The following is a 12,955-nucleotide window of genomic DNA, read 5'->3' on the forward strand; positions in this document are numbered from 1 at the left end:
CCTAATCATGGTGATTGTGACGTCCTGCACTGCATCCCAGTGTCACCTTCCTTTATGCTCCTCAGTGACAGCTTACTACTCAGGAAGAGAATGCTGCAAGGGATCCCTGCTCTTTAAAAGAAAGAAAAGACCAGGATAAAGAAATATGCTCGCCTAGGGTGGCATAGTTAGGTGGGAGCCATGGAAGAGTAATAATCCATGGAGGGTGGGAATAAAAGGAAGCTGTAGACGGGCCATGCAGATTTTTGTTTATAGTAATGGTTCCCAAACATTGTCTACTCAGAATTTATCCCTTTTGGCATCTGACTGAATTTTACAGACCCCATTTTATTTTATTACCCAGTGAGTTTCTTCTTTCATGGCTCTCGGGGAATGTTTCTCTGCTTTTGTATTAGTCCTGGGCCTCCGCTCTGTTATCCTGCATTCTCCTTCCTCCTCCCATCCTTGACTCCACCCTAAACTGCCCTTTTTTCTTTCTTTTTTCCACCACATTATGATTTCCCCTTTTGAAGACTTCCATTCAAAATAACTTAGCTTTTTAAAAAAGTGGGAAAGGAAGTTTTATTTAATAACTAATGTGAAGCCATTTAGATTGCAATTTGAAGCAAAATGAGTGATAACCCGTATTTATACACTGGGTAAAAACTCCAGATGGAACAAGTTAAATAAGCAAGAAAGAGATGGAAAGAATCTAAGGAGCTAGTATGAAATAGCTTATTTATCAGACACTTGGAGGGGTAGCAGCTTTTAAAGGAGTGAAACAGAACATTACAGAGAAAGGAACCTATAAACTTAATTCTATGGAAATAATAAAATATCTGTATCCAAACAAACTAAACTAAAATGAACAGGAAATATGTTTGCAAAGGTATTTTCATCATTAGGCCAAATAAAATCTTAAATTGTATTATCCATAAAAACCATCATTAAAGTAATTTTTAAAATCATTACGATTCTAAGGGATAGGTAAAATATAAAGATAGTTCAAACAAGAGGAAATAAAAACAGTAAAACAAAGTTACAAACATTAAAACCATTAAAAATCTTTAGTAAATAGACGTGTGAAATCAACGTTGTTATAGTTTAACCTGATTGCAGGTAGAATATTACAGCTTAGAAGTTATTTTGAAGCTATTAAAGTGGTAGTAATGTTTAAGAACAAAATCCAGTTTTGACAAGATGTGAATTTGGATATGTTCATATACTGCTCTTGATGTTAATAATTGATAAACTCTTGTTAGAAGCTTCATCTATTGATATACTCAGCAATTCAACGTCTCTTCATTGGATACCGGGAGCAGAGTAGTGAATGAAACAACATGCAGTCAGTGACCTGACTGGTGATAAGGATATTCACACCCCTTCCTTGCCAATGCACTGGTGTGCTTTCCCCTTTTATATGTTCCCACTGTATCCTAATCAGGGAGATTATGCAGATGGCTAACATTTGCTGAGTGCTTCCTGTGTGCTGAGTACTAAGTGCTTTGAATATATGACTTCATTCAAGCCACACAACAACCATATGAGGGGTTACAATTTTTATGCTCATTTTATAGGTGAAGAAATGAGGGGCAGAGAAATGTTCAATGACTTGTCCATGGTCATACCACTAAGAAACGGTGAAACTGTGATTCGCACCCCCTCGAGATCGGCTTCCAGGCCCTTGCTCTTAATGCCTATGTTCCCTGTCCTCCCCATGATAAGATGGTTACATTGCTTTAATTGGCTCATATGGTTTTCTTGTTGATGATATCACCTAGCACGTTGCCTGTTACATACTAAGCAATTGCCCAATGTTAGTTGAAAGCATGAGGAAAGAATTACTAAGAAAGATACAATTACATGCTTGAGGATGTTCCTTGCAGCCTCACCTGCAGTAGTTAAAAAGAAATTCAGGCAATGTAAACAAATAATAAAGGAATGACTGTAATTTACCACCTGTCAGCTTCATGGGATATTATGTAGCTTTTCAGGCTCTGTAGCAGCTTATAGCATGGAACAGTATCATGGCTATATAGGGACAAAAGACTGCAAACGTGAACTGTGGTAATCCTGACTGTAACCTGGATGCCCCTCTAGGCATTATCATTGCAGGTATAGATAATATAATGATAACGATAAACCCAAGTTATGCTAGCCCCAAACCCTTGCCTACTTACACAGAACCTTCATCCCTACTGTACCCCTTGCAAGAGTGCCTGAGGATCCCCAAGGGTACTCTCCCACTCCCCACCCAGTGCTGGTGAGCAGCTTTCACCACAAAACATCTGCCCAGGTCTTCCTATCCAGACCCTTCAGGGACCACTACAGATGGAGCCCCGAGAGAGAGCCCCAGCCCTGCCCTGTGGAAGGTCCCTCCCCGGAACACCCAGCTCTGTGCCCTGCCTGACCTCTGTTCATGTTCAGAGAGGTGTTTGGTAGCCTGTAGAACTGAGAGAACAAGTCTTTATCGAACGCCGTCCAGCTCCTAGGCCCCAAACCAAGATTCTTCTCATGCCCAGAGTCTCACAAAGATGATGAGATGACAGAAGGTAAGAGCCAGGAGGGCAGGTTATCTTGGTTTGCATTTTTTTTTTAACATCTTTATTGGAGTATAATTGCTTTACAGTGGTGTGTTAGTTTCTGCTTTATAACAAAGCGAATCAGCTGTACATATACATACATCCCCATATCTACCCTCTCTTGCATCTCCCTCTGACCCTTCCTATCCCACCCCTCTAGGTGGACACAAAGCACCGAGCTGATGTCCCCATGCTGTGCAGCTGCTTCCAACTAGCTATCTGTTTTACATTTGGTAGTGTACATATGTCCAGGCCACTCTCACTTTGTCCCAGCTTACCATTCCCCCTCCCCATGTCCTCAAGTCTATTCTCTACGTCTGCGTCTTTATTCCTGTCCTGCCCCTAGGTTCTTCAGAACCTTTTATTTATTTATTTACTTTTAGAGTCCATATATATGTGTTAGCATACGGTATTTGTTTTTCTCTTTCTGACTTACTTCACTCTGTATGACAGACTCTAGGTCCATCCACCTCACTACAAATAACTCAATTTCATTTCTTTTTATGGCTGAGTAATATTCCATTGTATGTATGTGCCACATCTTCTTTATCCATTCATCTGTTGAAGGACACTTAGGTTGCTTCCATGTCCTGGCTATTGTAAATAGAGCTGCAGTGAACATTGTGGTACATGACTCTTTGAATTATGGTTTTCTCAGGGTATATGCCCAGTAGTGGGATTGCTGGGTCGTATGGTAGTTCTATTTTTAGTTTTTTAAGGAACCTCCATACTGTCCTGAATAGTGGCTGTCTCAATTTACATTCCCACCAACAGTGCAAGAGGGTTCCATTTTCTCCACACCCTCTCCAGCATTTATTGTTTGTAGATTTTTTGATGATGGCCGTTCTGACCAGTGTGAGACGATATCTCATTGTAGTTTTGATTTGCATTTCTCTAATGATTAATAATGTTGAGCATTCTTTCATGTGTTTGTTGGCAATCTGTATATCTTCTTTGGAGAAATGTCTGTTTAGGTCTTCTGCCCTTTTTTGGATTGGGTTCTTTCTTTCTTTGATATTGAGCTGCATGAGCTGCTTGTAAATTTTGGAGATTAATCCTTTGTCAGTTACTTCATTTGCAGATATTTTCTTGCATTCTGATGGTTGTCTTTTTGTCTTGTTTATGGTTTCCTTTGCTGTGCAAAAGCTTCTAAGTTTCATTAGGTCCCATTTGTTTATTTTTGGTTTTATTTCCGTTTCTCTAGGAGGTGGGTCAAAAAGGATCTTGCTGTGATTTATGTCATGGAGTGTTCTGCCTATGTTTTCCTCTAAGAGTTTAATAGTGTCTGGCCTTACATTTAGGTCTTTAATCTATTTTGAGTTTATTTTTGTGTATGGTGTTAGGGAGTGCTCTAATTTCATTCTATTGCATGTAGCTGTCCAGTTTTCCCAGCACCACTTATTGAAGAGGCTGTCTTTTCTCCACTGTAAATTCTTGCCTACTTTATCAAAGATAATGTGACCATATGTGCGTGGGTTTATCTCTGGGCTTTCTATCCTGTTCCATTGATCTATATTTCTGTTTTTGTGCCAGTACCATACTGTCTTGATTACTGTAGCTTTGTAGTATAGTCTGAAGTCAGGGAGCCTAATTCCTCCAGCTCCGTTTTTCTTTCTCAAGATTGCTTTCGCTATTCGGGGTCTTTTGTGTTTCCATACAAATTGTGAAATTTTTTGTTCTAGTTCTGTGAAAAATGCCAGTCGTAGCTTGATAGGGATTGCATTGAATCTGTAGATTGCTTTGGGTAGTATCGTCGTTTTCATAATGTTGATTCTTCCAATCCAAGAACATGGTATATCTCTCCATCTGTTTGTATCATCCTTAATTTCTTTCATCAGTGTCTTATAATTTTCTGCATACAGGTCTTTTGTCTCCTTAGGTAGGTTTATTCCTAGATATTTATTCTTTTTGTTGCAGTGGTAAATGGGATTGTTTTCTTAATTTCACTTTCAGATTTTTCATCACTAGTGTATAGGAATGCAAGAGATTTCTGTGCATTAATTTTGTATCCTACTACTTTACCAAATTCATTGGTTAGCTCTAGGAGTTTTCTGGTAGCATCTTTAGGATTCTCTATGTATAGCATCATGTCATCTGCAAACAGTGACAGCTTTACTTCTTCTTTTCTGAATTGAATTCCTTTTATTTCTTCTTCTTCTCTGATTGCTGTGGTTAAAACTTCCAAAAGTGTGTTGAATAATAGTGGTGAGAGTGGGCAACCTTGTCTTGTTCCTGATCTTAGTGGAAATGCTTTCAGTTTTTCACCATTGAGGACAATGTTGGCTGTGGGTTTGTCATATATGGCCTTTATTATGTTGAGGTAAGTTCCCTCTGTGCCTACGTTCTGAAGGGTTTTTATCATAAGTGGGTGTTGAATTTTGTCAAAGGTTTTCTCTTGCTTTGTTTCTTGACGTTTGCTAAGGGCTTAGAACAGTGCTTGGCCATGGCGGACATCGAATAAATGTTCACTGAATGAGCCAACACTACTTTTTGAGCTTCTGGCCTTTACTTCTCACCTCACTGGAACTGACGGGGACAGTGATAGACCAGCAGAGCAGAATAGCAGTTTCTGCAGTGATGGAAATGTTCTCTGTCTCTGCCGTCTAACAAGTGTTGTTCAATTCCTTTTTTATTTCCTCCTGCTCCTACTCTTCCTCTCATGTCTGTGTGTCCTCCTTTAAAAAAAAAAAAGGCGGCTTGGTAGTTTCTACTCATATATTTCGATCCCTGAAGGAGTTCATGAGTGTACCTCATCTGTAACTGGCCAAACCTCCATCTAAGTTAGGGTTCCATTAGCACATCTGGTGACTAATTATGAAAAATGTTTCTGTGGCAGAAGGAAGGAAGACTTGGGACAAGACTATGTGGTGAGACTTGAGGGACACCTCTAGGTCCTTCCATCATAAGAGCTATGTGGAAAAGAGCACTGCACCAGGGTTTAGGAAAATGTGGTCTCACATCCATTTCTGTCACAATCTGGCCCTGAATCCTAAGGACACACAGTCTCTGTAACCCACTCTTTGTCTGTAGGATAAGGTGATTGAATTAGGTTATGTAGCAGGTCCTTTTTAGCACCTCTGTGGAAACTATAGTGTGTTCTGGAGGATAGTTTGAAGACTACTGTTTTAGTACAGATGGTCCCAAATTTACAGTGGTTTGACTTACTTTACAGTGGTGTGGAAGCCATGTGCCTTTGGTAGAAACTGTACTTTAGATTTTGAATTTTAATTTTTTCCTGGGCTAGTTACAGGCAGTAGGATCTCTCTCATGAGGCTGGTCAGTGGCAGCCAATGCAGCTCCCAGTAGCCACACCATCACGAGGGTAAACAACCAATATACACACAACCCTTCTCTGTACCCATGCAACCATTCTGTTATTCACTTTCAGTATAGTAATCAATCAATTAGATGAGATAGTCAACACTTTATTATAAAATAGGCTTTGTATTAAACCATGTTGCTCAACTCTAAGTGTTCTTAGCATGTTTAAGGCAGGCAAAGATAAGCTAGGTAGGTTAGGTGTATTAAATTCATTTTTGACTTCTGATATTCTCAACCCATCAACCAATCTCAAGATGGGTTTGTTGGGATGTAACCCCTTTGTAAGTTGAGGAAGATCTGTGTGTGCTAAAGTTAAACAGCATCAGAAGAAAAATGAGGAGTGTGTTACAAGAGGTAAATGCTGCATTGTTTTTCCATCTCAAGTTTTTAGGGAATTAATGGCAACATTTTTCTGTTGAGTTCTTGTCTGCAAAACGCTGTTGTATGAGAAATGTGGGAGATACAAAGTTGAGACCATGGACTCTTTCCTACCGTATCCATAAATCTAGTAGGAGGAAGAGAAACAAAAAAATAATTATAATACAAGGCAGATAAATGACACAGAAATTATATTAGATGCCCCCCACCTCATTTGCAGATCCTTCTAGGATTCTTCCTATTCAGCATCTTCCTCTCTTTGGAGGAAAGTTTCTTTATTGGAGGCCATATTTAGACCTGACTTGAAAGGACTCCAAGAATTTGTACTGGCTACCAAGATAGGAGGTTTTAGTGCAGTTTTGTGTTCTCAAGTAAGATATGTACGTCAAGGTTTTGACTTGGCAAATATTTTAAAATTCTAAATTTAGATTAATCTGTAAATCTATCCTGAAGGTTCAGGATAAATAAATAACAGGCAGATCATTAATGAACTTGGTCTCTAGACCAAGTTTGCAAATTACAGTGGTGCAGTACATTTTTTGATTTAACATCTTTATTGGAGTATAATTGCTTTCCAATGGTGCGTTAGTTTCTGCTTTATGACAAAGTGAATCAGCTGTACATATACATACATCCCCATATCTACTCCCTCTTGCATCTCCCTCCCACCCTCCCTATCGCACCCTTTTAGGTGGACACAAAGCACCGAGCTGATGTCCCCACGCTATGCGGCTACTTCCCACTAGCTATGTATTTTACATACGGTAGTGTATTTATGTCCAGGCCACTCTCACTTTGTCCCAGCTTACCCTTCCCCCTTCCCGTGTCCTCAAGTCTATTCTCTACATCTGCATCTTTATTCCTGTCCTGCCCCTAGGTTCTTCAGAACCTTTTATTTATTTATTTATTTTTAGATTCCATATATATGTGTTAGCATACGGTATTTGTTTTTCTCTTTCTGACTTACTTCACTCTGTATGACAGACTCTAGGTCCAACCACCTCACTACAAATAACTCAATTTCATTTCTTTTTATGGCTGAGTAATATTCCACTGTATGTATGTGCCACATCTTCTTTATCCATTCATCTGTTGAAGGACACTTAGGTTGCTTCCATGTCCTGGCTATTGTAAATAGAGCTGCAATGAACATTGTGGTACATGACTCTTTGAATTATGGTTTTCTCAGGGTATATGCGCAGTAGTGGGATTGCTGGGTCGTTTGGTAGTTCTATTTTTAGTTTTTTAAGGAACCTCCATCCTGTTCTCCATAGTGACTGTATCAATTTACGTTCCCACCAACAGTGCAAGAGGGTTCCATTTTCTCCACACCCTCTCCAGCATTTATTGTTTGTAGATTTTTTGATGATGGCCATTCTGACTGGTGTGAGGTGATACCTCATTGTAGTTTTGATTTGCATTTCTCTAATGATTAATGATGTTGAGCATTCTTTCATGTGTTTGTTGGCAATCTGTATATCTTCTTTGGAGAAATGTCTATTTAGGTCTTCTGCCCATTTTTGGATTGGGTTGCTTCTTTCTTTGATATTGAGCTGCATGATCTGCTTGTAAATTTTGGAGATTAATCCTTTATCAGTTGCTTGATTTGCAAATATTTTCTTGCATTCTGAGGGTTGTCTTTTTGTCCTGCTTATGGTTTCCTTTGCTGTGCAAAAGCTTTTAAGTTTCATTTGGTCCCATTTGTTTATTTTTGGTTTTATTTCCGTTTCTCTAGGAGGTGGGTCAAAAAGGATCTTGCTGTGATTTATGTCATGGAGTGTTCTGCCTATGTTTTCCTCTAAGAGTTTAATAGTGTCTGGCCTTACATTTAGGTCTTTAATCTATTTTGAGTTTATTTTTGTGTATGGTGTTAGGGAGTGCTCTAATTGCATTCTTTTACATCTAGCCGTCCAGTTTTCCCAGCACCACTTATTGAAGAGGCCGTCTTTTCTCCACTGTAAATTCTTGCCTACTTTATCAAAGATAAGGTGACCATATGTGCATGGGTTTGTCTCTGGGCTTTCTATCCTGTTCCACTGATCTATATTTCTGTTTTTTTGCCGGTACCATACTGTCTTGATTACTGTAGCTTTGTAGTATAGTCTGAAGTCAGGGAGCCTGATTCCTCCAGCTCCGTTTTTCTTTCTCAAGATTGCTTTGGCTATTCGGGGTCTTTTGTGTTTCCATATAAATTATGAAATATTTTGTTCTAGTTCTGTGAAAAATGTCGGTCGTAGTTTGATAGGGATTGCATTGAATCTGTAGATTGCTTTGGGTAGTATAGTCGTTTTCACAATGTTGATTCTTCCAATCCAGGAACATGGTATATCTCTCCATTTGTTTGTATCATCTTTAATTTCTTTCATCAGTGTCTTATAGTTTTCTGTATACAGGTCTTTTGTCTCCCTAGGAAGGTTTATTCCTAGGTATTTTATTCTTTTTGTTGCAATGGTAAATGGGAGTGTTTCCGTAATTTCTCTTTTCAGATTTTTCATCATTAGTGTATAGGAATGCAAGAGATTTCTGTGCATTAATTTTGTATCCTGCTACTTTACCAAATTCATTGATTATCTCTAGGAGTTTTCTGGTAGCATCTTTAGGATTCTCTATGTACAGTATCATGTCGTCTGCAAACAGTGACAGCTTTATTTCTTCTTTTCTGATTTGGATTCCTTTTATTTCTTTTTTTCTCTGATTGCTCTGGCTAAAAATTCCAAAAGTATGTTGAATAATAGTGGTGAGAGTGGGCAACCTTGTCTTGTTCCTGATCTCAGAGGAAATGCTTTCAGTTTTTCACCATTGAGAACGATGTTGGTTGTGGGTTTGTCATATATGGCCTTTATTATGTTGAGGTAAGTTCCCTCTGTGCCTACTTTCTGAAGGGGTTTTATCATAAATGGGTGTTGAATTTTGTCAGAAACTTTTTCTGCATCTATTTAGGTGATCATATGGTTTTTCTCCTTAAATTTGTTAATATGGTGTATCACATTGATTGATTTGCATATATTGAAGAATCCTTGCATTCCTGGGATAAACCCCACTTGACCAGGGTATATCATCCTTTTTTTTTTTGACACCTTTATTGGAGTATAATTGCTTTACAGTTGTGTGTTAGTTACAGCTTTATATAAAGTGCATCAACTATACATATACATATATCCCCATATCCCTTCACTCTTGCGTCTCCCTCCCTCCAACCCTGACTGTGATCCTTTGAATGTGCTGTTGGATTCTCTTTGCTAGTATTTTGTTGAGGATTTTTGCATCTGTGCTCATCAGTGATATTGGCCTGTAGTTTTCTTTTTTCGTAGCGTCTTTGTCTGGTTTTGGTATCAGTGTGATGGTGGCCTCATAGAATGAGTTTGGGAGTGTTCCTCCCTCCGGTGCAGTACATTTTAAAACTCATTGTTAATATTGTGTACAGCTTAAGTGGTATTACTTGGTTCTTGAGAAAGCATTTTGCAATGACATTAAAGAAAATGCCCTGCTACAGTAGCTAAAATGACTTCGTGTCCCTGAAGATAGTTGCAGTGATACCACTGTAAAAGGTATGGTCTTTAAGGATGAAGCATGTCATCATTTTTGTGAAACCTATCTCCCTGTCCATTAGTGTACAGCACTATCATTTCCCCAATTATGTTTACATAATTCTCCCAAGTGAAGTCAGCTTTGCATAAACCTCTGGGCATTTTATTAACTGCATTGTTACGAAGTAGGCAACTTATGTTTGAATCAGTGTCTGATTATACATTAAAATAAAAACAAAGCACACCATGTAACAGATTAACCCTTTCCCTTCTACGTAAATTGCAAGTGGCTGGATATGTATTTGTCCCTTTTAAAAATTTTATATCATGCCAGTTTCATTAGATGAGATGAGGAAATCTGAATTTCACTCTACTAACTTGGTTAGCGTTTTGAGAACTTTAATTGAAGGAATAGAACTTTAATTGTAGAAACCTGTGGATTATGTCATTGGACCACCCCCTTTTGCAGAGGAGGGCACAGTAATCCACAGAATGAAATGATTTGCCCCTACCCCAAGTTGTGTGGGACTGGTGTGTTTACTCTGCAGCCTGCAGATGTTGCTGTGTTATTCCTAAGGGTAAAAGAGCCCAGGGTTTGCAAGTTATTGAGAGCAAGCCTCTGTGGATGGAGGATATAAAGTGGAATTTTGTGATTTGCTTGATATAGGAAGCTCCGTATGTTATGAAAAATATAAAACTAGATCAAATTAGATAGCCCACAGCTATGGTGAGGTTGATGGTCAGTGAGCAGAAAGCCATAAACAAAGCTGAGATGATGAATGGTCTTATCCCATATAGGAAGCTCTGATGCATGTGTGGGTGGTAGGGCTTCCTATCTCCTGGATTATAAACAGAACATGCTATCTAAGCATTCGCTAATGTGCACCAGCATTAAAAATTAGATTTGTGGGATTTTTGTTTGTATTAAGGTTGAGATATTGCATTTGTTGAAATGTGAATTTCCTTTAATTCTAGTCCAGTGTACTTGAGCATTTGATAGATGGGGATGGGATGAAAACGGTCATCTTAATTTCCAGAGCAGGTAAAACAAAGAGATTGTCTGTGGCAGCAAAAAGTATGGTGGGTGCATTTTTAGCTTTTGTGGAAGCATTTTCTCTTTGCTCCAAGATTTCTTTAGACTCTGTTTTTCCCTTTTACATGTACTATGAAGAGCATTAGTCTCATAATGTTACACACATTGTATTATTGTACCTTTTTCTTCTTCTTTTTTTTTGCTTAAAACAATAGAGATGTATTCTCTCACGGTTCTGGAGACCAGAAAGTCAAAATCAGGGTGTAGGCAGGGCCATGCTCCCTCTGGAGGCTCTAGAGGAGGGTCTGTTCCTTGCCTCTTCCCGCTTCTCATGGCTGTTGGTGCTCCTTGACTTCTAGCTGCATCATTCCGATCTCTGCCTCAGTCATATTGTCTCTTCCTCTTCGGTCAAAGCTCTCTGGCCCCCGCTATTAAAAGGACCTTTTCACTGAAATGAGAGGTCACCTGGATAATCCAGGACAAGTACCTCCTCTCAGGATTTCTAATCGCATATGTTTTGCATTGTAAGGTGGTGTTCACCCATCTACCACATGAAGTAATATTCAGATTCTGGACATTCACAGGACATGGGTGTATCTTTTGGGAGACCACCGTTCCACCCACTACGATTATCATGCCCATATGTAATCAATATAAAGAATTTTTAAAAAGTCCTCTTATCTGTAGAATCGTTATCTATTTGGGTCTTAAATTAAACCTTCCAGAATTTAAGTTCAATCTGGCTAAGGTCCAGAAACTCAAAGCCAGGTTTACAATGCACATTTCTTGTGTATACAATAGATGATTCTACTTACCCTTACTTATCCTTGTTCTTTCTCTTCCCCTGGTTCTGTCTCCTGTGATTCATAATCTGTCCTGGTCCCAAGTATTAACTTACTTACATTTTTCCTGTTTACTGTATTATAGGCAGCCCTATATCCTTGTGGAAAGAAACAGGAATCTGGCCCTGCTTTGTCTCTCCACCTAGCTTTTCTCACTTGCTCTCCTCTTCTGACATTCCCACCGCATCAGCCTCCTTTCAGTTTCTGGACCTTTCTAAGCCATGTCTCACCTCAAGGTCTTAGCTCCTATTATTTCTTCTTCTGCAAACATTGTTCTGCCAACTGTCACATCATGGGATTCTTCTCCCTTTAGGTTTAGGTGAAATGTCACCTCCTTGGACAGGTTGTTCCAGACAGCGTGTTACTTGAATGTTTTCTTGGTTCAGCCTGGGACTCAGTATACGTTAGAATTGGCTGTAAGCAGTTTTGGAGCACAGCAATGATACATCTGTGCATTCAGTAAAAATACTCAAACTTAGATATTCGTAAATGCCTACTAATCTCTGTACTTCCTTTCTTGGCTTCTGTGTAAGACGAGGCCTCCTCAGTTCCTCTGTCGTTGCTCCAAGGGAACGTGACTTCCATCTTGGCTTTCGGCTTCAGTTGCTTTATTTATTTAATTTTATTTTTTGGTGTGGCAGGATGATGCATACTGAATTAAAAGGCAAAAATGCAGGTTTTTAAAAAGTGGGTTAGGTTCTTAAAATGAGCAGTGGTTTGCTGTGGCATTTAATTATTATCTGACATAGTTGTTATCTGAAAGCTTTAAATAGCTACATTTTTAACCTACTTTCTGGCTGAATAGAATCTATGGGTACCCTTTAAAAGAGGGCGATGTAGGTATATTGAGGGAGAAATAAAATGGTACCTTGTACTTTCTAAAAATGTTATTGCTTTCTTTTCACCCTGCAAGGGACATCAAACAAAATGTTGAAAGCCTTTAAGGGAACGTTATTCTCCTAATCAGAGACAAGTGGGAAAGTTGAAGTAGCTATTCAAATCAAAATCATGTGTATGTCTGTTCTGTGAAATGACAGATGTAAGTTTTCCTTCAGATGGAGGTTTGTTTTCCCTGTTCTGCCTTAGCCACAATAACTTGAAACAGTCTGTCTGCTGGCACACAAAGCGAGGGGGTGGGTGGAGGGGCCCCGGGTATTGCTGTAGGAAAGTCAAGTACATTCTTAGAGCGCCTTTTGGGGACAAGCAGCTGAAATATTTTTATAGTCAGCTAAGATAACAGGGAAGAATGAGAGTCTAGCTTTTTATAACTCAAATCTGCAGAAAATTCGGTTT

At 39.0% G+C, this 12,955-nt stretch overlaps 1 protein-coding gene across 1 annotated transcript in view; it reads left to right on the forward strand.

Moving 5' to 3' along the window:
- Nucleotides 1-12,955, forward strand: part of LTBP1 (latent transforming growth factor beta binding protein 1) — a 426,823-nt gene that overhangs the window by 200,506 nt on the left and 213,362 nt on the right. Inside the window, 1 exon segment of the mRNA XM_032653008.1 lies at nt 9,201-9,211. Within this exon segment, the coding sequence (XP_032508899.1) occupies nt 9,201-9,211 (11 nt within the window).

Source organism: Phocoena sinus, chromosome 13 (assembly GCF_008692025.1).
Source record: "Phocoena sinus isolate mPhoSin1 chromosome 13, mPhoSin1.pri, whole genome shotgun sequence".
Lineage (NCBI taxonomy): Eukaryota > Metazoa > Chordata > Mammalia > Artiodactyla > Phocoenidae > Phocoena > Phocoena sinus.